Source organism: Sinohyriopsis cumingii, chromosome 16, assembly GCF_028554795.1.
Source record: "Sinohyriopsis cumingii isolate HCF-2022 chromosome 16, ASM2855479v2, whole genome shotgun sequence".
In the NCBI taxonomy this organism is placed as follows: domain Eukaryota; kingdom Metazoa; phylum Mollusca; class Bivalvia; order Unionida; family Unionidae; genus Sinohyriopsis; species Sinohyriopsis cumingii.
The window spans coordinates 71,723,017-71,748,623 of record NC_142976.1 but is presented as its reverse complement, the minus strand read 5'-3'; the positions used below and the strand labels follow the sequence as shown (position 1 = coordinate 71,748,623).

General features: G+C 35.6%; 1 protein-coding gene and 1 long non-coding RNA gene across 2 annotated transcripts; one reads left to right on the top strand and one right to left on the bottom strand.

Annotated features, from left to right (window-relative positions):
- Positions 1–5,457: 5,457 nt before the first annotated feature.
- Positions 5,458–25,607, top strand: LOC149780756 (transmembrane protein 64-like). Its single transcript, XM_089937829.1, has 3 exons — positions 5,458–7,130; positions 17,164–17,325; positions 23,307–25,607. The coding sequence occupies exons 1-3, from the start codon at positions 6,480–6,482 to the stop codon at positions 23,487–23,489; spliced, it is 996 nt and encodes a 331-aa protein (XP_089793955.1). The 5' UTR covers positions 5,458–6,479; the 3' UTR covers positions 23,490–25,607.
- On the bottom strand, positions 11,588–17,275 carry LOC149780757 (uncharacterized). Its single transcript, XR_016415134.1, has 2 exons — positions 17,150–17,275; positions 11,588–11,886 (listed from the first exon to the last, which is right to left on the bottom strand). It is a non-coding gene; the product is annotated as an uncharacterized LOC149780757 (long non-coding RNA).

The window sequence follows — 25,607 nt, the reverse complement described above, 5'->3', positions numbered from 1 at the left end:
TGTTTACTAGGAACTCAATATTCTTTCAGAAAATAGTTTGACCTTAGAGTTAATCGTAAACACCTAACTTTGTATTTTATGGTGACCTAGTTCCCGACCTTAATTCAGAAATCACCGAGACAAGTAAACAATGTTTTATTTTTATCGTATTCTTAGAAAAAATTGATTGGTTTTTGTCAAGGTCATACTGGGACTACGTGCTTTTAGACGTAAATACTTCTCGAAAATTCTGGAGGGTTGACCCTCATCCGGGAATCTGTTTTGCGTTTCAAGTTACTTAATAATCTTTGTTTATAGAGATATTTCTCAGTTGGGGCTTTCGCTTTGCACTGGAAAGTGTTTGTTGTGTCAGTTAGGATTTATACTTTTTATTCAGATTTTTTGGATTCTAAAAGATTAATTCTTTTCCTGGAAATATTTGAGTGCTCATACAGAATTCTTGAACAAAGACATTACTTTCAATTTTATTTGGAGATTCAAACACCGGAATATTATTGACTATGCAATAGAAAGAACTGTAGACGATACAACACCATAATGACTACAATAACGTCATCGCCTTCCATTTTGGATTCTTCGTCGCGACTCGAACTTGAATTCATTAGAACATTTCATTATTAGGACTTCTAAAATTTAATTCGTGGATTATTCTTGGATTATTTTTGGATTTGATTCTTAAAACCGTAAGTTCTTATTTTTTCATTTTTTATAGTGTTTTTTTTTTACTTCCAGGGAAATAAATCATTTGTTAAATTTTTCAAAGTTTGTTGCTTTCACTCTTTCTTTTGTTACTGTTTATTCGAGCCTAAACACGTAACATAAGATCGGACCCTGCTAAGAATCCCAATCAACAGGGACAAATAGACTTACAATGTGAGGCCGTCTTGGATACTGATGAAAAACTGAAGAAGAAAAAATAAATAATTACCTCGAAAATGACCGATTTGGATTTATTAACAACCATATAATTTCGTTGTATAGCCGCACATATTATTTCATCCACGGAAAGAAAATGAACAACATGTCTGAGTAGCGTTGAAGACTATTGGACTCGCTAGTTAAAGTGACGATCATGTAAGATCAGTGCGTCCATCCATATTTTACAAGGATGGATCCAGTGAGGCTGATCAGTTCCAGTATAACCTTCATCAGCTTTCATATGCTGCTTTTGAGGACCCACAACCAGCTGTTATGCTTGACAGACATTGTGCCAGCGATGCTCCTATGGTGTTTAGAAACAACCCAAATACATCTTTGGATTCGCACAGAGTCGAGGTCAACTTAAAAGGAAACAAACTGTCGCTTTCATATGCGTTTCCTCTCAGTCATATATCTGGGTTTTGCAGAGATGATCTCAAGGCTATTTCCTGAGCCTGGCATACAGCCATATTGTACAGAAAACCTACTGAAAATGATGCAATTTGGTATAATCAAGGTGCTTCCGTACGCAAAGGCGCGTTGTTGAAATTAGCATTTTGGATGCCTTTGCTAATCTCTTCGGTGGCTTCAGAAACACGTTTGTTGTCGTTTACACAGTTCTGGAGGCACATATCAACTCTATCATTCTACGCGCTTAGAACATACTTGTAAAGAAGACACATTCAGTAGTTATCATGGCAAATAACTACCCAACATGGATTCACCAAGAAGTATTCATAGCATTTTGAACTGTAGCTCGGGTGTACCGTTGACAAAATGTTAATCAGATGATATTTGTCAAGATATAAGTGTCTGAATTTTCTTTGCGGTTAAACGGTTATTAGGAACCATCTTAAATTTTTTTTTATTGGACTTCACAAGCAATCGTGTCATGCGCGTACATCGCAATCTGTGTTCGTTCATAGGCTGAAACAAAATGTTGCTAGAGGACAGCAAATTTCAGAGAATGGTTTTTCGACGTTGTACCCGATTTGTTCATTTTCGTTAGAACGCCTAGGCCGGTTCAGACCACCTATGGTTGACATACACTTTCATTTACTTGTAGGCGACTCCCCACTTACCACCCCGTCAGTTACAGATGCGTTACTGCAATTCTCTCTGATAAGATGCTGTAGTTGGAGGAAAGTAGGTAAGTTGGACACTTTAGCGTCAATGGGACTTTAACGTTAAACTAGGGGGTTTGTACTTTGGCGTCAATGGGAATTTAACATGGGAATATCACCTGGGGGTCGATGGGAATTGAACATTGGTGACGTCTTGGGGTTTATAGGGTCAAAACGTTGTATAGGGTGAAATGTATTTGTAGGGACAAAGGGTTGATAGGGACAAACATAGACATACAGAAACAAACAAACAATGGTCAGCTACCATTTGTGTCCCAGCGTTGATGTTTCCCATCACCTACTCCCTTTCATTCGTAAATCTGCTGTTATGTCCATCGTGCTAGGTACACTTTTCGGTAAGCAGATCAAGTGCAGTCATCGTCTTCTTCCCATACAACGTATGCCATATGAATGGTCACTTTTCCGTAGATGATGTCAAATTTTTCTCTCATCGTCTGCACCTCTTATATAGCCCTCAAAAGTTTGGAAGAAGTTAGTTCTGCAGGAGTGCTAAACCCAAGACATACAGGCGAGTTCAAAATGTCGTGATACACAGATAAGCTCAAGCGACCTCGATCTTTGACTTGGCAATGACACTTGAGTTCCTCTAACAGTGAGTCAAGTAGGTCCGTAATGAAACCTGCTACTTCTTCGGCTGGAACGTCAGACGCGAAGTCTTTAAATTTCACCGTGTAGGTGTAAGTTGTCGTCCTAAATTTTCTCGTCGTCGCTATCTGAGTCATTTGGATGCAAAAATACTCCTTTAGGTCTACTGAATCCGTTCTCTTCATGGACACACTTTGCTATGACGGTATGGTGGTGAAAGAGGCCAATGATATTTGTTCCTTCTCTTTTTTCTTCTGAGTAGAGTGATTCATCTTTCTCGTCGCTTGTCCTCGCAATGAAGTGTCGTTCTTGGAAGTCGTCCCTTTTTATACTGGGTAATGTCAGCATGTCCATGAGGTAAAGTCTTGTGGTCTGAATGTTGCACTGGTTGCACGTAGTTTGTCATGGCGTTTTTACATAAACAACTAATATGTGGTACTGCATTGGTGATGTGATCGTGAGGCATAGAATCACACCTGAGTTTCTCGTACGACTTGAGTCTTACGCTCGATATTTGCTGTTTGAAAGGGTTCATTTTTTTCGGTTGACGTTGGTAATGACAATGAACTATCGGTCTTGCATATTGTCCATTTTTATGTGCTGACCAATATCGACGTGACCGTACGGCAAAGTGAAGTGGTTGGGAAGCCTCACTCGCTTCTGGTACACGATTTGATACAGCTTTTCCAAGTGTCGACTGACGATTTAGTGCGTGTGTAAACGTACAATCTTGTGCGGTTCGTGGTTGGTCACTTTAAAGTTTCCATCCTCTCCACACTGCAAGGCTTCTTTCAATACGCCAAAGTTCACCACTCGACTGGTACGATATATGAGAGTCAATCCTTTCACTTTACACTCGGTGTGCACTTCGCCTTGTGGGTCCCGGTATGCGTAGCCGTAATTTTTAGGACCGCCGCTAGCGAAACTTAGAATCTTGTCGTCGGGGGTATTCGTCTGTCCAGGCTCCTAAACGGTCTCCTTCGATGTCAGGGTGTTGCTGACCCATGCGATTGATGTAGATGCAACTGTCCGTGCCAAAGTACAGGACATGATCACCTAACAGTTCTAAAGCTTCGTACAATTTTAAGCGAGCATATGCTGTCACGTAACCCGCAATGATGACATTTCCAAATTCGTCACCATGTACAAAGTCCAGATCTTCTTCGTAATTGACTAAGATCAAATCCTCACGAACGACGTCCACGTGTTACATGAAGTATTTGGTTTTGTCGTGAATCATCTGGAAGTACGGGGAAGGTTCTCTCAGATACTCTGTCTTGAGGAAACACGGTCGTTGTGCCATTTTGCCCCACAAGCAGTTTAACATCACTTTGGCAAACGATCGCCTTCCTTCATTTTTCTCGATGTGGTCTAAAGTGATACCTTCCTGCTCCCGGTATTTCTCTTTGAATGTCTTTTGGTCTTCGAGAGTATGACACCAGGAAGGATAGCCGCTGGCTTCTTGTTTCAGTTTCAAAAAAGCATCCATGTAGTCTGCGAAAATGCCTTTCTGAGTCTCGCCACCCTTGTGGTATTTTTGTGTCTTGGGAAAGTGGTAATTTTCGTACACTGTGCTGAACCGATCAATATGCGGACATCTTGTTGAAGCTGTTCATGCACTTGAACGTTCACGAACGCCAGGCATACTTGTTGATTTTACCTTATCACTTAGAAAGTACGCCTTATAGTTTACGAAATGTCTTTTAGCATTTACGAACCACACTCAAACCAAACGGTGCTGATATTGATCTGAACAGGTTTGCCACCAAAGCGGATTTGACCAAGTTTACCAGCTGGTTTATTGTTGACATCGACCCGAACGAGATTGTGATTTTTCAATAGCTGCGGATGAAATCGCCAAAGTAACTTCATTACTTGTGAATTACAAACGCGTGCGTGCTGTCGCCATTGCAGTTTGTGGAATCATCACATTTGGTCTGAATGTAAAGGAAATCGCAACCGCGGTGACTGTCATAGCAACATCAACAGGAATTGTTGTCGGGCAATATCGATAGCAACCAATGTCGCTGGCTGTACTGATAAAATAATTTCGACAGGATTACATTCACGAATACGTATCTATTCGACACCTTGCGTGGAAGCACAAGGTAGTATGAGTACAATTAATAAACTCTATTTGATGACTGTCCAGAATAAAATAATCAGCATGGTGGAATGTTAGACCGTGCTGGCGGACATGGATAACCACCGACGACTTTGTACACAGATAAAGTAAAAAAATATCATAAGCCCCATAATGTTACTACTGTTATGTACACACATGTGCATTTTCCTTTTTCTTCTGCTTCTCGTCATACTCTTTTCTATGCGATTACAAAACCTTCTCGTATGTGCTATACCATCAGTTTATGTACAAAATAAAGTGTTTAAAAGATCCTTGAAAACAATCTATGCAACAGAAAATTTCTATTAAAAAAAACCAAACTAAAATCATTCCTTTTCACAAATTTCATATAGATTTTAACCTTAATTGCAGCTTTGTTCCATGCTATTACTCTTGCGTCTGCTCTTGGTATTTTTGTAAAGTAACACTATTAATTCTCCTTACATTTTGTTTTTCTTTGAACCACAAGTTAGCTTTAGTTAATTACTTCTTGGCCATTTTGAATCCCTCCCCCCCCCCTTGACGTGAGCAGGGTTTGTGGTCTAAGGGATGTAACTGCGAAACCTGTGATTAATAAATACAGAAGGGGCATGCAAGTAATTTTGTATTGTTGTGAGCGAGCAAAATGTACACTCAATGCGAGCCCATTCGGAAGGCCTCGGCTATTTCTGCGGTTAGGCTTGATAATGTATCGCACCTGCTACCAATAACCATTGTAAACTGACAGCGCATCAAGTATGCATCAAAGGCTGATCAGTAACAATGCATTAATCAAACTTTATTATTCTTCTCACGGAAATGAGCAACAAACCCAAAGAGGAACGGATAGTGACAAATATTAAAGTAAGGACAAGGAGATGACTGTCCGTACCAACACGGGAGCCAGTTTCGTCACCGATGTACTAAATCTGGGTCCAGATGCAACTTGTGATGATGTCAGGGATTTTGATTGGGCGACCAAAGTTTAGAGTTCATCACGCTGATTTATGTCAGTGTGTACATGATCAGCCCATCCATGTTGCACTGCAGTTTAACCTCAGTATTGGTCGTATTTATGAAAATGTGTCAGCTGGTCTGTTGGATAATTGAATGATTATGGCATTGATGAGCTATCTATCCCAAAGGTATATAAATTCGGTAATCAGGTGGTATCATTGTGTGACAGATGATGATCACACAGCAGAAATTGCAAATTTGTAAGATCAGAATTGATGCGTTTGTGATTTTGTAACCATGGATCAACAACCCAAAAGGAAGACATATTCGTTCATATGAACACAAGATTTCTAACACGTATATTAAAGGAGCAGACTGATTCCAGTGCAGTAGGTGCTTCTATAACAGTTATGATGGAGATGCCTTTTCATGTTTCAGAAGTTCCAATTCTTCACAAAGATCTTTCCAGTGTTGATTAGATTACTGATTTCAAATACAGGTACAATTCTGTGGTTAGGTACATTAGTACATTTCTGCCCTTCAGTACATTAGTACATTTCTACAGTTAAGTACATTTGTACATTTCAGTTGAAAGAGGACTTGAAGAGTTCATCAGCGTTGTTCACAGTGCATTGTTGAGAAGCATTAGATTAAATTTTCAGCAATGATTCATTAGTTGTTGCAATGTGTTTTAAGTTTTAAGTATTATGAATGATCCACTATTGGTGCTATGCCTTAGCAGTGGTTAAGAAAGATATGAAGATGTAAAAATGGCAACCTGGTCGAGTGGATTGTCAAAAATTCATGCCAAAGAACTACTTATTGGTGAATCCTCTAAAGTAGAACAAGTCTTCCTCTCAGATCATGCAATCTATGATCCTAATGAACTGGTCCATTACTTGGATGCCCTGCCAAAAACACCTACTAACATTATTGACAATCACATCTTGGAACAATTGCCTGTCACTAATCAGCGTCAGAGCTGTTATAGAGTGTTTCTTACCTCAATTTTTGTGATTTCTATAATATGTACCATTGTTATTTTGTGTAGAGATCACGTAAAGAATTTGTTGCTGTGGTTAGAGAAAGTTGAAACGCCAGTCTCTTTTTCGATATTTATAATACTTTTTACTATTGTGTCTTTCCCAATAGCTTGGGGATTTCTGTTGCTTATCCTTGCTGCAGGGTACTTGTATGGATTTGTCTATGGCTCCATTGTGGTTGCTACAGGTGGAGCTGTTGGCGTGACTGTGGCACATTTGACAATGAAAAAATGTTGCCGTGTATATATAATGACTCATTTGTACAATGAGAATATAACTCCAGTGATACGAGTGGTGGAAGGGGTACAGGGATTCAAAGTGGTTGCTTTAACACGGCTAACACCTATACCTTTTGGTCTTCAAAATGGACTTTTTTCAGTGAGTATTTTTTCATTTGCATTAAATACAACTCTTTGCATCTAGATTTTCTATTCTATGAATTAAATGGCTTATAATTCATATTTCAGTACAACATGTCAAGTGCCAGCTTCTTAAGATCTTTTTTGTGATTGTAACAAGTTGACATATTTCATAATTCCATCTCTGTTTTAAATCTATCATTTTAGTGACAAATATGCTAGATAGTATGATGTACAGTTTAGACATCTGCATTCATGTCTTGAATTGTTACCCAGCATATTCATAATTTATATCATAAAAATTTTCTGAAAATTTCATGGTTCACAACAGACATGTACACTTGGATTTTGATGCATGGAATTTAAGTATAACTCATTTCTGATGCATGGAAATTTTAGTCTGCATATTTATGATGCATGTAGATCTAACCTGGAACATCACTCTTAATTACACTAGTGTGTGCTGCCCATAACAAATTTACTGTATGTGACATTTGCTCCACTACTCTTTACACCTTAGCATGAAATGTCACACCTATGTAAAGTTATTATAAACTGGATGAAGCTTACAGGTCACTAATGCCATGCATTGTTGAATGAAGGTTAGACTTTAAAAGTCAGGGGATGATTGAAACAGTTATAACCTGAATGATTAACTTTAGATCCACTACTGGCATTTTTTGTTTGAGCATCAGCTTATAATCAGCTAGACAAAACATAAGGCAGCTCTTGAAGTCAATTTTCAAAGGTAATTATACAAACTTTAATTGTGTTGTATTGAGGATTAATTTGCTTCAGTTGGAGAAACATTAAAAAATGTGTCGTGATGTTTTAATTAAGCTATAATTCAGTAAAAAATTACCAAGCATTGCTCAGTGAAAACGTCTGAACTTTTGAGTCACAATGACATAAAAAGTATATTTTCTTTCCTGTCTCAGTCACAGAAACAACTGTCACTCTAAAAAATCAGAAAGTTTGTGTTACCTCTGAGAAAAAGCAGAGTAAATATACCAAAGTTTTAGATTTTTTTTTAAATATGGAAAAGTGAACTTAGATGGGTGAGAAATGTTTTGAAAGATGGAAATGGAGTGATGATATGGGAGTGGTATAAGGATGCTGGTGAGTGCAATTCCAACCTTCAAAAAGGGCCATAAACTTTAAAGCAGAAAGGATTATTGCCAAGTTTGTAAAGAGTAAAATTATTGGGAAATAATTAACTGACATGTTCTTTTGACAGATGACATCAGAGTATATAGTCACCATTTGTGATGTTCATCCATGATATTTGATTAATATAAACTATCGTAGTTATATGGGTATCTTTTTGGCGTTAAATATAATTATAAAAGTTAAAAATAGATATGATGAAAAAATATATATAAATAATTTCTTTTATCTGTTTTGATATGCCAAATAAACATTAGTCATACATAATAAGAAAGAGAAGTACTTGTACTGTACAGAAATCAGTAATGGACATATAAGTCTCGCTGTCAGTTTGTATGACTTGTTCAAAATATTGTACAAGTTTTGCTCTTTATTCAGCATGAGACAAGAAATTTTAAGCCCCATTTTTTCATGAATAGTGAACAATTCCAGCTATGAACTCATGACTTTCAAAAACAACTGATTTTTGACATTTCAGCACTGACCACTGAGAACCCTGAACTTTCCATTAATGGATATCCCAACATAATATATGCTCAACTTCTCAGAATTATACCATTAGATGGACTAGGGACTTCCATAAGATGGACTAGGGACTTCTCTTTCTTCTGACCATATACCTACATAATAAACCCTCTAATTGCCAGGTGTTCTGAAATGAAGTTTAGTGTTGAAATATATACTGGACTTTACCAGGGACAGTTCTTGGGTGCATGACTAGGATCTCGTGCTAATTTGTAAAACGTAACACGGAATAATCAAAAGAATGTGTGAATATCTTGCATTACATTTTCTTCCCTATCATTATTTTTTTGTAAGATCTCTCTTATATTTAGAAAATTTCCTCACTGAAATGGAGGGGTGAATTTCCCCTCTTCAGTATTCAGTTCTTCAGTAGACCCAGTTTTAGTATTTATACATTTATAGCCTTTTGTCTGTTTGTATTGGAACTGTGGTGTCACAATGAAGTTTTGACTTTTGTCACCTATGACTTTGCTTGAATCAGATGCCATTAAGCCAAAACTTCTGTAGAGAGTTGCTGTCCATCTTATTTGTATAACGACTTTTCTTGTCATCCATTTTGCTGAATTGCTATGATATGTAACCCAGTGGCCAGTGAACATAGCAACTGTGGATGACATTTATATTAAACAAAAACACTTAAAAGAGATTGTTGTGCTAAAAAAATTATTCCATTCCTTCCCATAGAAGCCACCATTGTGGTATCTGCTTATATAGTAACAACAAATGAAAAAGGAGAAGTCTTCCAGGGTATTCTGCAAGCTGTTTTTTTACAACATCATATATATATATATATATATATATATATATATATATATATATATATATATATATATAGAGAGAGAGAGAGAGAGAGAGAGAGAGAGAGAGAGAGAGAGAGATAATGGATTTTACAGCTAGGAGTCCAGGACTACTATTTTGGTAAAAACAGGAGTCTCACCAGCAAAAGCTGCAGTCCCCTCCCATAAGCATATTTGGGTTATGTGAAGTGGCGAAATGTCCAGATGAGAGAACCAGTAGTTGTCATTGAGTTGAACTTTGCAAATAATTTACATCACTGACAAAATAGCTCTTGTTTGTCCATTAGAATCAGACTGAATTTTGTCAGTTCAGGGAAAGGCCTTATTCTGAACATTAAGCCAGGCATCACATGCTTTCTTACATTTGACTACTGTTTTATCTAAATTTTACAGGGGTCAGCAACCTACAGCATGCTGACATGCAAAGTGCAGCCATAAATCTAGTTCTACAATGTAAGACCTCGGCCTTGATATTTATGTTCAGGGTGAGGCACTAAAACATAAATAATATGTGGTACATCTTAACATCGTAGGACTACCAAAAAAGCTCGATTTTAACACTGTTGCACTCTTACTGGTAGCACACGCTTGTTCTTTTTGTAATTAATCCAGAAAAAAGTGGTACACTATATAAAATAGGTTGCAGACTCCTGATCTGAACCATAAGTTCATGCAACCTTAGTACTCTTTTGAATCTCATTACAATCTTCGTCAGTTTGCCCTTTAACCCCAAAATACTTACATTTGCAAACGGAATTTGTCTAAGTTTTGACATGCCTTGATACTTATTTTGCTACAGAATGAAATGAACAAGATAATGAAAGCTGAAGTTGTTCATTTGATGTACTCTTATAATAAAGTGGATGGCTTCAGTCTGAAGTGGGATTGTGTGTTTGCTTATGCCGTCCCAATTGTCATGATGATCCATTAGATTCTTCACAATGTAAGGAACTCTACTTCTCAGCTGATTTTGAAAGTCCCGTTGTGGTCCCAGCGATCGTGGTATGACAGTCTTCTGGATCATCTGTTAGACCATCCCAGAACATTACCAAAGAAGGAAAGACCTGTTGCAGCACGGGAGCTGTCTCCTATACAACAGTCTCCACCCTCACTCTTGGCTCATCTCATTTGATCTTTTCACAAAGTTTCTAAACAAAATTGCCAAGTTCATCGTTCAGTCCAAGAAATGATCCACGTCTAAATTCATTGATGCCAAACAGAGAATCTTTTGTGATTTATGTAGTAGAAAACATGTAAATCCTTGCCATCCCTCGATTACACACAGTGGCCGATTTTTGTCTCTATAGAAGAGCATATGGGATGGTCCGTCATCAATCCAAACAAGTTTGTTGTCAATACTTCTCATAAACTACTGTACTTGGAGAATTGCCATAACACTTTACACACGCATTCATCCCTCTAGTTAGTCGTAAATGAAAATGGCGCAGCTCGGACATCTGGTGTGGCCACCACATCAGCCATCTTGAGGGGCCCCGAGTGGTCGAGTGGTCTAAAGTGCACTCCGTTATGGATCACTGCCATCTCACCTGTCTGTCTGCGTGGGTTCGAGTCTCGGATTTGGCTAATGTGAGTATGCGAGAAAGCTTGCCAGTAGCTTCTCGTGGGTCGGTGGTTCTTTCTGGGGTTTTTCCGGGTTCTTCTTCCTCCACCATTAATACTGGCCTATCGTGTGCTGAAAAATGGCGTTAAACCCTACAACAACAACATCAGCCATCTTGAAAATCTTATTATCGCTACTTCTCCTGAATGGACATTTATATCATCATGGGGTTTCACCCAACGACTTGTGATGATATCTAGTTTTGTCTTTAATGAAAATAGCATCAATGATACGCCCAAAATGGCCACCAGGACAAACATTTTGAAAATCTTGTTATTGTTACTAGTCCAGAATGAAAAGTCATCTGCATGGTGTAACAACTTTAAAGTCTTGAACTAAGTAACAGAAAGAAGGAAAAGCAACAAGTTATGTCAAACTTAACAAATAATTTAATTCTCTATGTGATGAAATGAACATTATCTCCACCCAACCCATTTTTTCTTTTGTAGAAAATTAAATGGTTTATCACTTCTATCACTAACAAAGACTTCACATCAGTGGATGTTTGGATAAATCAAGGCGGTGACCACTGACAAAAAGTTGATAAGTATTAGCATTCAAAGATGACGTCAGTTTGACTTTGTGCGTAGATGTCCCAATTATGGCTCTGCCGCTAACATGGCCGTTTGACAATTGTTCAAAATTAATCAGAACTCAGCTTGGCACTGAAATAATAAAATGTACAATTTTAAAAATCTCATTGTTTAGCGATTGTAATGTCCCATAAATTTTGGGAATTCTGCATGTATTGACAATCACTTCACATATATCCTGTTGTTTTTGTATCATCATAAAAATTGTAAATCATATGGAAATGTTGTGTCAGTAACCAATTCGTAATAATGATCTATTTATTATAATTATTTCGATGCAGATATTAAAGTGTGCAGTTTCCTGTTTGTTGCTGCTGGTGCTTTTGGTTAGAGAGAGAGAGAGAGAGAGAGAGAGAGAGAGAGAGAGGGGTTAACTAATTTTATCAGATAGTGTTTGGATGCTTCTCTACAGTGGCATTTTGCTTTACAGCTGCAATTACTGTGGCCAAGTGGATACAGTGATTCACACACACACACACATGAATTAGAAGGTTGTGACTCTGCTCACAACTGCATGACATTTCCTTTCTTTCTTTTTCCTCCATAAGGCTATTATGTCTAGAAAAGTATTACTTTTCTTACCACTTATGAACTTATCCAGATTTCTGTTGTTTTTTTTGTGTACATGTAAATGTTTAATTGGTCAATTGTAATATTTTAATTGTGAAGATTGCCTACAAATTTGGACATATCAAGCATATAAAAAGTAGAATTTGATTAACGTTAATAGGCATCATGAGGTTATTTTTTTAACTAACACTGGTGAAAAATTCAAAACATAAACAGAATCACAAAAGAAAAACATTTTTGACTTGGTGTGAACGATGAGGCCGCTACCTGAAAGAAAGCTTTGCAGTCAGGGAATGCTTTAAATGTTACTGAAACATGTGCCAAAAAATGTTTCCGTGTTCAGTGCAACGAATTATGATGAGAGAAAGAGAGAGAGGAACTTGACTAAAAACATGTGATGCTCAAGTTTCCATGATGACATAAATAGACAGGTATATAATTGATGTGCAGTATGCACAAACACACGCACACAGACACAAATGCTTGTATCTCTTGGTTCAAGTAAGTTTTGAGATTTTGTATGCCTGCATTACTTACAATTTCTGTTAGTAAGTTAAAATGCGAGAATTACTTTTGATACAAGGTATTTTTATAGAAAGGGAGCTGAATGATCGAGTGCTAAAGGTCTGGTTGTTAAAAATAGAAAGGCAAAACTATATCGTTGTAAGTAGTTCGGTACAAGACCGTTGTCCATTTCAAACTAAATCTGATGCAAGCTGTGCAAGACAATAAACAGGCAATTGCATAAATGTGATACTAGCTGTACTGCTTAGTTCACAAGTTCTTCTTTTTATCACTTATCTTTTACGAGAATCAAACAATGGACTAGCTTGTGGCTGTACAGTAAGATTCACTTATTCCCGAGTACATTGTGGAGTTATCCAGTACTTTCCTGTGGGTTGGTGGTTATTCCCAAATTTTCGTTGTTCTTCTTTCACCAGTTTTACTGGCCACTATTTAAAGTACCGTATGTTGATAAATGGCAATAGCAACAACAATGTTTATTGCCAACACAATAGCAGAGAAAACAAACCAGGAGAATATCAGTTGTTGTGCTTTTTTGGGACAGGTTAATAGTTGCACGTGAACTTAACATGACAGTAGCAAAAGAAAACAAACCTTGTTGATAGCTTCTGTTGTGCTAGGTTATTGGTTTGCACATGAGCACTTATCTTTGAAAAGTGTACATGCGAATGTACATGTGATTTTGTTTCATGTCAGACACATATGAATGCTATTTTGTTATTAAATTCTTCAGCTTATTTCTTTCTGTTCACTACATGCAATACAAATCTCACTCACTTTCAGATGATAATTAAAATATATATTGCTTGAACTGCAACATAAATAAGGACAGGAATTTGTAGATTCATATAACGTAGTATTTAAAAAATTTAGATTTAATGCGAAAAATAGTAATAATACAGTTTTTTAGGTACCTCATTATGTTAATAATATCAAAAATTGTTTTGGCATTATGTATCATACGTTATCTTTGAGAGAACTGTTGGAAATGTTTATAATCAAATGATAGACTAACAAGTAGATCTCTTATTTTTCTGACATTACTGCTAGCGGACCAGTAATGTCAGAAAAAAACGAGATGAGAACTACTTGTTTAAATCAGCTGAATTTTTCAGTATAAAAAGTAAGCAAATTGTTCCCAAAAGAGATAACGATGTAGATAAATTGGTGCATCTCTCTCTATCTCTCTCTCTCTCAAAGTCGTTAGAGCATGCTTGCAGGGTCAGAAACAGTAAATCAAGCACATATACTATTTCGACCACGCCCATTCCGCAGTAGTTATTGAATGCATTTTTTAAACAAATTCATCATTTCGACACTCTATACTCGCACTGCCATGCATGGAGTTGAAAAATCGCATGTGCAGTACTATCATGATGCTTGGGCAGTGATACAAAACATATCACAGTACTTTTGTGGTGATACAATACACACTGTACCATGAATTGTATCATACAGTTATTGTGACAAATTTACAATTTTACACCATGATTACTACCTGGTCCATTTGTGTATATAGTGTTGTCCATGTTGCTATGTTGGTGTTGCTACTGTGTAGCATGGTTGCTTGCATTACTAGAACATATCATGTGTTTTTGTCTTGAGGCCACTAGTTGCCTCTCAGGGTATTGAAGTGTGCTTAAGTCTCATCTGAGGGCACCCTCTCTACATGAGAACACAGTTTTATGCACTCCACTGGTGTATTTAAGATCATATTTGCAGTGCAAGTGGAAAGTAGAGTTAATGATGTGAAGTTGATGACCAAGACATGCAGTTGGAATGTACACATATTAAGCCTCCAAAATATTCAAGGTTACCTCCATGGTAGGTCCCTAGGGTACCATCTAGTTAGGGCAATTAGGGTACCATCTAGTTAGGGCAATTAAGGTACAGCACCCTTCTAAAGCAGGATAGGGACAACACTGACCTTACTGCCAGTGCTGATGGAGATGGATTTCAAGAGATTTCAGTTATCTGATGAAATTTCGTGACTGGATAATTTTTTTCTATTCCTTCGCCTAAGAGGCATTCACGATTTGATGTGATAATAAATATATAGTATGGAGTTTTACATGCACATCACTGGTAAACTTTGACAACAGTATTTTTCATATGACCTGTGTGTTTTGACATTAATATAATCAATTTCATAATTTTTTATATTTATTTAAGCATATGTAATAACAACTCATGACATCACAAATATGTCATAATGTCATAGAAAAGAAATGTGTAAAGAAAATGCAAATTGTTAAAATCATTTTTTAAAATTTCATTTTGAAATGAGCACTCATGATAGAGCTTAAATACATGTATATGCATATGTCACAACTCTAACCTATGTAAGGGTTATTATTTAAAACTCAGTAAAACTGCATGTAGATCAAATATGCATATAGGTACAAATATGCTATCTTCCTGATTAGCAGGGAGATTCGATGATTCACACCACAAGATCTGGCAAAAAAATTGAAGAAAACTGGAAATGTCACTGAAGCTAATAAAGAATTGTCTTAGCTACTGTTTAAATTTTTGGGGAAAACCTCCTTGAAATGTACAACAAATGGGTACATGTACTGTAGATTTGCTGCCACATACTGTGATTGTGAGTATAACTGTAGCTTTGAATAATTTTGAAATAATTTATGAACGATATGCATAAACCATGAACTAATTGCAGTTTGTATGATGGCTGACCAGGGTGATGTTTCTGATTGCAGTTTGATTCAGTGAAATGTATGAGATTGGCAAAGAATTAATAGAGAGAAGCAGGTCATGTATATATACATGTAGTTACAATCTGTTACCAAGAAACTAATACTGTATTTATCTGTGCATAATATACCTTGCTGTAAAATGGTAGTGCAGGTACAGATCTGTTGTAGACTGTGCCAGCAGAGCAGAGCCTGTTGTTTTTTTTTTTTTATTGCAAGCATCCAGCCTAGACCCTAATCTTCTTCATTATGAATCTTCATCATTATGCAGTGATGAATCCTAGTCTATGCCTTTCAGATGTGCATTATACATGTAAGTATGGTGGATACATTAATCAGGATAAACACATTTCTTCTCTTCTTGCTATTGACATGCAATAACCTGACCAGGGTTCTTCAGCAGCTTGCCTTTTCATAGAATGTACCAGATGTTAGCCAGGCAGTTATTATTGGAACAATCTGATTACCGTAAAGTGTAATATAGTTATGGAATTGTGTTTTATGTCAATTCAATACATAATACACTTTAGTTATGGAATTGTGTTTTATGTCAATTCAATACATAATACACTTTAGTTATGGAATTGTGTTTTATGTCAATTCAATACATAATACACTTTAGTTATGGAATTGTGTTTTATGTCAATTCAATACATAATACACTTTAGTTATAGAATTGTGTTTTATGTCATAATACACTTTAGTTATGGAATTGTGTTTTATGTCATAATACACTTTAGTTATGGAATTGTGTTTTATGTCAATTCAATACATAATACACTTTAGTTATGGAATTGTGTTTTATGTAAATTCAATACATAATACTCTTTAGTTACGGAATTGTGTTTTATGTCAATTCAGTACATAATACACTTGAAAGAATTATGGAATTGTGTTTTATGTCAGTTCAATGCATAATACACTTTAGTTATGGAATTGTGTTTTATGTCAATTCAGTACATAATACACTTGAAAGAATTATGGAATTGTGTTTTATGTCAATTCAATACATAATACACTTTAGTTATGGAATTGTGTTTTATGTCAATTCAATACATAATACACTTGAAAGAGTTATGGAATTGTGTTTTATGTCAGTTCAATACATAATACACTTTAGTTACGGAATTGTGTTTTATGTCAATTCAATGCATAATGCAAACCTTGAAATGACACATGTTCATTATGACATCATCAATATGACTCAGTGTGACATCACTTTTTACCTCGTTTATCATAACGTCCTGAATTTGTGGAGAGATTGAACTTAAAATGATATGATTTCAACTTGTGTCTCTTATTAAATATGTAATTATAAAAATAATCACAATAACAATCTTGTTAAAGAATAGATAAAGCCTAGCAAATGGATATGATTCAAGCAGGTATTCAGTTGTGCATAACGTTTACGATCGCATTAGCTAATTTGTTACCGATCAGCAGACCCTTTTCATTGTATATTTGATAAGACGAGTGTATGGTCTTTAATCTGACTAGATTTGTTTCCATTTTATTAAAGCCCTTACCTATTGTGTTTCAGCTGACAAATATCTCCCTGCTTTCCTATATAGCTGCCTCTGTGATGGGCCTCCTCCCTTTCGCCATTCTCAACTGTTATATTGGCTCTACGCTTCGCTCTATGGAGGATGTGTTGACAGATGAGAGCAATCAGACAACAGGCTACATCATCTTTATTTTGCAGGTATCAAGTCATCTAAACATGACATAACACTTTAAAGACATAAACCAGAGTAGAATAATTTATAATTGCGATACTTGGTTTACATCACGCCCACTTTTATTTGTATTTGAAACTTTTCATAATTCCTTTGCCTTTAAGTTGGATAGCTTCATTATTTGTGCTAAATTCAAATGATACTTTTTAGAATTAACAGAGCGCAAAGTTGAAATAAATTTTCTCTGATTTTCCTTTAGAACAGCTGGTTGTCACAGTATCTCATCAGCTGGTTATGCCCCTTCATTAGAAGACTGTACAACTCCAAAGCTGTACCTCCATTCTTGGTCATACCATGCTAGATAAGGCTGTGACAGCACTTAATCTATGATGAAGTATGCATAATATTAGATAGTTTCCAATTGGCATTGGGATGGGTGGGCAGAATCACTGGAAAATCTTCACTATAATGTACTTCATTATAATATGAATTTGGATATTTTGGATATATCACTGTCATAACTAGTGCAGTACTTAATTTAATCATATACAATGTTTGAGAAAAATAAATGTGTAGAATCACATAAAATATACACTGTCAGCAACATTTTGTTCACATAGACTGTCTTTGAAGAAGAATAAAGATGCCAGGCTTGTACATAATTTGGGCTGATTGTGAAACAAAGGGACTAAGAGGAAGTCTATCTTACAATATAAAACAGATTTTCAGAGTGTTATTCAATGTTTAATTGTGTTGTAATTTGAGTGGTCTGTTGAAATCAGTACGAATCACGGACAGAATAAATGACAAGATATACATACTCATTGTGCATGACATAAGCGTGTTCATCAGATGAGATTTCAAAGCTTTTACAGGTAACAGTATTGTTCATGTGCAACTGTCTTACAGGTAACAATATTGTTTATGTGCAACTGTCTTACAGGTAACAATATTGTTTATGCGCAACTGTCTTACAGGTAACAATATTGTTCATACGCAACCATCTTACAGATAACTATTGTTCATGCACAACTGTCTTACAGGTAACAATATTGTTCATGTGCAACTGTCTTACAGGTAACTATTGTTCATGCGCAACTGTCTTACAGGTAACAATATTGTTTATGTGCAACTGTCTAACAGGTAACTGTTGTTCATGCGCAACTGTCTTACAGATAACAATATTGTTCATGTGCAACTGTCTTACAGGTAACTATTGTTCATGTGCAGCTGTCTTACAGGTAACAATATTGTTCATGTGCAACTGTCTTACAGGTAACACTATTGTTCATGTGCAACTGTCTTACAGGTAACAGTATTGTTGACATGCAAATGTCTTACAGGTAACAGTATTGTTCATGTGCAACTGTCTTACAGGCAACAATATTGTTCATGTGCAACTGTGTGTACTGGTAAGAAAGAAGAAGAGATACACATAAAACATTATTTATGATGTAAATATGATTTTTACTGTATACAAATGGCCATTTATTTTGTTACACAGTTTAGTATCATTTAGTAGTGTACAAAATCAGAGACCATTGGTCTCTCCATTCTTAACAGCAGAGTAAGCGCAGAGAGATCACATATGATGAAGCATTTTTTTAATTTTAAAATGCAGCACAAACAATTCAGTCTGATGACAACACTCAAACACATCATTAAACACACAAAATTTATATATAGAAGATAAAATCATGGAATACAACAAGTAAAATTAAACACAGAATTTAACAAAAAATACCTGGTGAGATATGTTCGAAGTGGATGAATTATTAAAGCAGTTGATGTGATCAGATAGCTAGATTTTGAAATGTAACAGAATGTTTGATTGAACACCATTCATTGTGATCAAATGGTAAGCTTATGAAGTGTGATTGGCTGTTTGAATGAACACTAGTTTAGTTTTCTGAGATTGCATCATAAGACAAACAGTCCAAGTTATTACACGGTGATTTAAATGTTTAAACTTTTCACTTTTTAAAAAATCTTTTTTACTAATGTTAACAAGCAATACTTCTGTATTGTAGCAACAAATATTGCATCTGCTGTGGTATTAGAAAAGAATGTACCAGCAAATATATTGTCTTAAATGATGGGTATTTTTTTTGTTATTCTTCTTATGGTAAAGCCAAGTGAGTGCTGCTGGCATATCCCTGCATTTGTCATGCATTGGATGTTGTGCATTGTATGTCATATGTCTCTCCATCAGCAGTTGCTTGTTACCACACTGGAGTCCATATTTGGGATCCAGTTCCAGTAAAATTTGGAATATGGGTTTATATCATCCAAATCTAATAAGTAGATCCATTCATGGTGGGGTGGTGATTTCTTAATCTTGTTACCTCTCTGTCAGTCATATTTCCCATTCAGTTTTATCAAACTTAATATATGCTAATATCATTGAGATCTCGGACGAGTTCAGCAATGAATAAGATCCATTCATGCTAATGAGGGGATCTTGTATCTCAATGGCTGAGCTTGTCCGTACTCTAGAAGTGATATTTCTGGTCAGAATTGATATATATACCTTTTATACTCGCTTATAAGTTGAGTTAAACTGCAAACAACATAGATCCTTATCTGCTGTAGCATAATGCAACTGCAGATCAGGGTTTATGTTGTTTGTTCTACTGATTATTCCTAACAAACTGCTCAGACCCAGAACTACATTATGCAATGGCAGATCTGGGTCTGTGCAGTTTGCAGTTGGGTTCATCTTGTAAGTGATTATATATGGTACTTTAGCAAAATTCATGCATACTGCGATCTTGCATTTAATTGGTTTATTACCTATCTGGATGTTAAATTTCTGATCGGATTTTGATCGTGCTTAAAATATATATTTATGCAGTCAAGCCTGTCAGGATAGTCACCTTTGTACAGCAGTCACTTGGTCTCAGTAGCCATTTTAATTTCCTTCTGGCAAACTTCCTGTATAAAAATAACACGTGTAACAGTCACCTGGTATCCATGGTCAACAGCCAGTTGTTTCCAAACCAAATAAAAGTTTATTACTAGTTCAAATGGTCGCTGGCTTGTACTGACAGCGATTGCTCTGTGTATGCAAATTAAACTTTTGTTTCATAAGGAAGCATGATACTTAATATTTTAAATAACAACTTGTGATGTCAGTCAATTTGTACTCACCATACTCCAGTAGCATTGTCAGTTTAACTCAGATGTGACAGTATATTATATAATGGTTTTTAACATTAAGAACTTTTTTGGGGGTGGGTGGGGAAGGGTAACAGGATAGCTCTGAGTTTCATTCAAACCAGAATATTTATGATAATTTTGTAAAATAATATTATGGATATAATTTTATAAAATAATATTATGGATACAAAAGGGTTGAACCATTTGCTGGATGGTGTGAAAAATAGTTGTGTTTTTGATACAAAAATAGATGTTGATTTTTGTGCCAGTGCGATAGCTATTGTTCAATGTCACCATCAATTTGTAATGAAATTGTATTCTATTTTATGTTTTATATTATTTTAAATTGATTATTTGAATGTTCACATTGAATATGATTAATCAGGGGTACTCATTGAGACTGTCAGTACCAAAATTTAAACTATCAGCGAGATGATAATAATAATAATGAGGACTTTGTATAGCGCCTAATCTTTAGACGCTCTAAGCGCTTTTCAACACTAGACAACACCTACAAACATATATATAATGATATTATTACAGAAAACAAACACCATAAAATTAGAAAACATGAAAGAACATGCTGAAAATATTGAAGGTAGGAAACATTATTAGGTCTTTAAGTTTGTTCTAATAGTTGATCCACTTCCCTTCTACCAATTAACACTGACCTCTACATCACTTTTCATTATGGTCAGGGATTATCAATATTTACAATATTTGTATGTAAAGGCCGGTTAAGTTTTGGTTCATGAGTTAATAACAACAGCTACAATAAGCTACTTTTCTTTCACTATTCATCACAAGTCTCATACGTAAACCAACTGTCTTTTGAACGCCTGGGGGAACTGATCAGCAGGTTAATCCAAATACACTTTCAAGTGTGAACAGCAGTTTCTAAGCCTAATTATGTATGACAGACAAACCAAGAGTTCTTTTTATGTTTTGTAGTTGTATGTAAGCTGTCGGTTATTAGTGAAATTAGATCTTTGTCATTTAGTTTGTAAAAGGAGTATTTAGTTTTAAGACAGATTTCATTGAGCTTAATACAGCAATCTGGAACACAACATTGAGAGAGAACAACAAATACATGTTATTGTTGTGGGATTAATGCCATTTTTCAGCATATGATAGGCTCTATATGGTGGCCAGTATAACTTGTCAGGATCCGGAGAAAACCTTGAGAAGAACCACTGACCTATGAGAATCTGCTGTCAAACTTTTTATACATAGGCTAAGCCCAAGTATGGAGCCCATGTGGACAGAGTTTAGATCAGTGAAAGGCGAGCACTTTATACCACGGGTGGGCAAATTACGGCCTGCGGGCCACATATGGCCCACCAAAGGTTTTCATGTGGTCTAGGAACAATTTATCATTCACACTGACTCTGTTTATCAAATAAATGTGCTTCTTTTTAAGTTTAAGTTTTCAAATATTAACAACATATTAACAACTAAAAATTAATTAGATGTTATTTAGAAAAACCTTTTGTTTTTTGCTGTTTCAAATATTAATTATTTTACTTAATGAACTATGTGGCCCGCGACAAGGTGTAAATTTGTGTATGCGGCACTTGCACTGGAAAATTTTGCTCACCTCTGCTTTATACGATTTGACCACCTGGGGCCCTGCATGTATTATGTTTTTAACGATTTAGTTGACTTGTACATTCTATATCCGTTGATGACATAATAAAACAATTAAACATAATAATAATAATAATCATGACCAAGGTAATAGGTGTTTATTCATAAACCAGGTTTGAAAGGTGAGCATGCATACAGAGGTTACCGGCATATAAAGGTCCATTTGACCTTTTTTCATGGGTAGCTGCTCTTGACAGGTTTGACTGTGCTATTAATATACTTGACAAGTTTGATAATGGGCAAGATCCAGAGAAACTAATTTGGTGATCTTGCGTCTGATTGGCTGAGCTTTTTACCACTCAGAAAGCCATATTTCAGATCAAATTTTTGATTGGACTTGAAATATGGGCTTATATCATCAAGATTTTTGATGGTTTTCTTAGTGAGTGAGATCATGCATATTGTTTAGGTAATCTCACATCCAAATCAACACATGATTGATGGAAATGATGACAAATGTGCCTATCTTTGATATTTTCTCAACACACCATTTCCTTGGCAACCAACATTTGAACATATAACTTATATCTGAAAGGAAATGAAACCATCTCATGCTTGCAAAATACATCATATGAAGAAAATTGAAGGTGTGGCGTGAGGGATAGAAAATGGCTCATATTTATTAAAGTTTTATAAATTGGCATGTTTTATACCTGACCTGATTCATGCCTTGTAGCAGTGTTTAGGACTCTCTTGACGTTGACTTTTTGTCTTTCATGGGGACATCCATGTTTTATGGGGACATACAAGTTTTGTGGGGACATCCTTATTTTGTGGGGACATACAAGTTTTATGGGGACGTAAATGTTTTAGACTAATGTAGTTTAATGAATGTTTGTAAATATTTTAATTTTAGAGATGAGATTTTTGGTCAGCAATGTAGTCTAACACAGTTTATAAACACAGGTATAGGTTTTTTGGTCAGAATCATTGTACTTTTCATTTGATTTGTTGCTGTATTATCAGAATCATTGTAATTTTCATTTGATTTGTTGCTGTGTTGTCAGAATCATTGTACCTTTCATTGATTTGTTGCTGTGTTGTCAGAATAAGTAAGCATGTGAACCCTTGCTCTCTCCATATATATATATATATATATATATATATATATATATATATATATATATATATATATATATATAAAATTCGCATGATTTGAAGGTTGCATTAAGAAATGCATTTGTGTTTTCTTCTTTTTCAGATTTTATTTACAATTGCATTGATGTGGTTTGTGGTGCGAAAGGCCAGAGCAGAGCTGAAGAAGACAGTAGATGAAGAAGGGGTTACTTCCCCTGAAGTCATTGTCCATGATTACAGCAGGAGTGGTATAATTTGCAACTCTATTCAGATATGTTGTAAATCAGATACGTCAAATTATACTTGATATTCAATGCAGTTTTCTGTTTACACTGAATTAAGAGTTTGATAAGATCACCATAAATTCTGATATTTCCTTCAAATTTTACATACAGTTCTGGGCAGGTAATAGTTGACTGTAGGTCAGAGTGAGCCTATGATATGAACCTTTGTGTATTGTCTTTCATCCATCTTGGCATCAAAATATTGCAAACAACACTGATCTGACAGACACCATTACCAACAGAAAACATCTCAAGAAACACATGAACAGAATTTGTCCATGTTTGATGGAAAGCAAAGTTCATGAAAGATTGAAATCTGCTGATAAATATGACTAAAATTTTTTAAAAGCTTTTTTAAGAAGAGTAAATTACTTCTTATAAGAAAAAAACTTGTGCCAATTTTACAAAATTGGCCATTACAAAATAATCTCCTAACCTAAAGGATGCCCATTTACTATTTGGCAATCCTCTATATTTAGAAATCCTCTATATTAAAAACTCAGCAGAATTTGTTGAAATTAGACTGAACCATTCTGGCATGAATGTCTTTCAAGTCTGTACAAATAATGATGATCCACCATCAGCCTTAACTGTCATTACTAAAGCTAGAAAAACCTTTAAATGACCTCTCACAAATGTCTAAACATTACTTTACCAAACTGACCGCAACCAACTAGCCCAGATTTTTTGCTCAACTGCTCTAGCAATAGACTGTTTAGCTGTAGTCATACAGGTGAGCAGAGTAGGTCTTTTGTTAGCTTGTGAATGTTCCAGGCTGTTTGAAAAGGAGTTTTTCCAGCTTTGTTATAAAGATCATTTGTAGTGTAAAAAAGGCAAGTTTTCATATGAATTGTAGGATAGTGGTACAGGGTATTGGTTATATGTATGTTAGATTATTTAATAATGATTGACTTGGTTATTTTTATCTGTACAATATTTAAAAATTATTATTATTTACATGTGTTGTTAAGAAAAGCCCATGGCCCAACATTATCTTCATTTTTTTCATCAAATTTTTCATACTGTTTGGCAGCAGATATTTTTAGGTTTATTGCTCAGCAGTACATAATGACTGTCTGTCTGTCTGTCTGTCCTTTGTCTCCAATGTAAGCCATTAGTTACAAATTTTACAATTTATATGTAGACTGATTAGTTCACAACCAAATTTAATTTTGATTGCAGTCACATTATAAAAACTAATTTCATCATTTATAGACATGAAGATTCTTCTTAGATATATTCCTATAATAAACACAGTCTAGTCAAAAGCACAAACCACTGTGCAAGCTGTAGCCTTCACATTGTACACTTTACATCTGAGATGCAGAAACCAGATTTTTTTCCTACATTTCTGCTTAAGTAAGAAATAGTGTGGCAGACTGCTTAATTGTATACTTCACTTTTACGTGGTATCATTAATACACTGTTTTCACCTGTACTAGATTATAAAGCAGATTCATTATTTCTTCTTTAAAACAATAACCCCTTCATAATGCTTTAATTTGCAAATCAAGTAGAACACTCACTACAGAGTAGAACACTCACTACAGAGTAGAACACTCACTACAGAGTAGAACACTCTCACTATAGAGTAGAGCACTCACACAGAGTAGAACACTCTCACTACAGAGTAGAACACTCTCACTACAGAGTAGAACACTCTTTCTACAGAGTAGAACACTCTCACTACAGAGTAGAACACACTACAGAGTAGAACACTCTTACTACAGAGTAGAACACTCACTACAGAGTTGAACACTCTCACTACAGAGTAGAACACTCTCACTACAGAGTAGAACACTCACTACAGAGTAGAACACTCTTACTACAGAGTAGAACACTCACTACAGAGTAGAACACTCTTACTACAGAGTAGAACACTCACTACAGACTAGAACACTCACTACAGAGTAGAACACTCTTACTACAGAGTAGAACACTCTCACTAAAGAGTAGAACACTCTCACTAAAGAGTATAACACTCATTACAGAGTAGAACACTCTTACTACAAAGTAGAACACTCACTACAGAGTAGAACACTCTTACTACAGAGTAGAACACTCTCACTACAGAGTACAACACTCTCACTACAGAGTAGAACACTCTTACTACAGAGTAGAACACTCACTACAGAGTAGAA

Excerpts from the sequence above, each read along its gene's own strand:
- LOC149780756 (XM_089937829.1), top strand. The coding sequence starts at position 6,480 with ATGGCAACCTGGTCGAGTGGATTGTCAAAAATTCATGCCAAAGAACTA. Across the intron at positions 7,131-17,163 it reads TTCAAAATGGACTTTTTTCA|CTGACAAATATCTCCCTGCT; the intron begins GTGAGTATTTTT and ends ATTGTGTTTCAG. Across the intron at positions 17,326-23,306 it reads ACATCATCTTTATTTTGCAG|ATTTTATTTACAATTGCATT; the intron begins GTATCAAGTCAT and ends CTTCTTTTTCAG.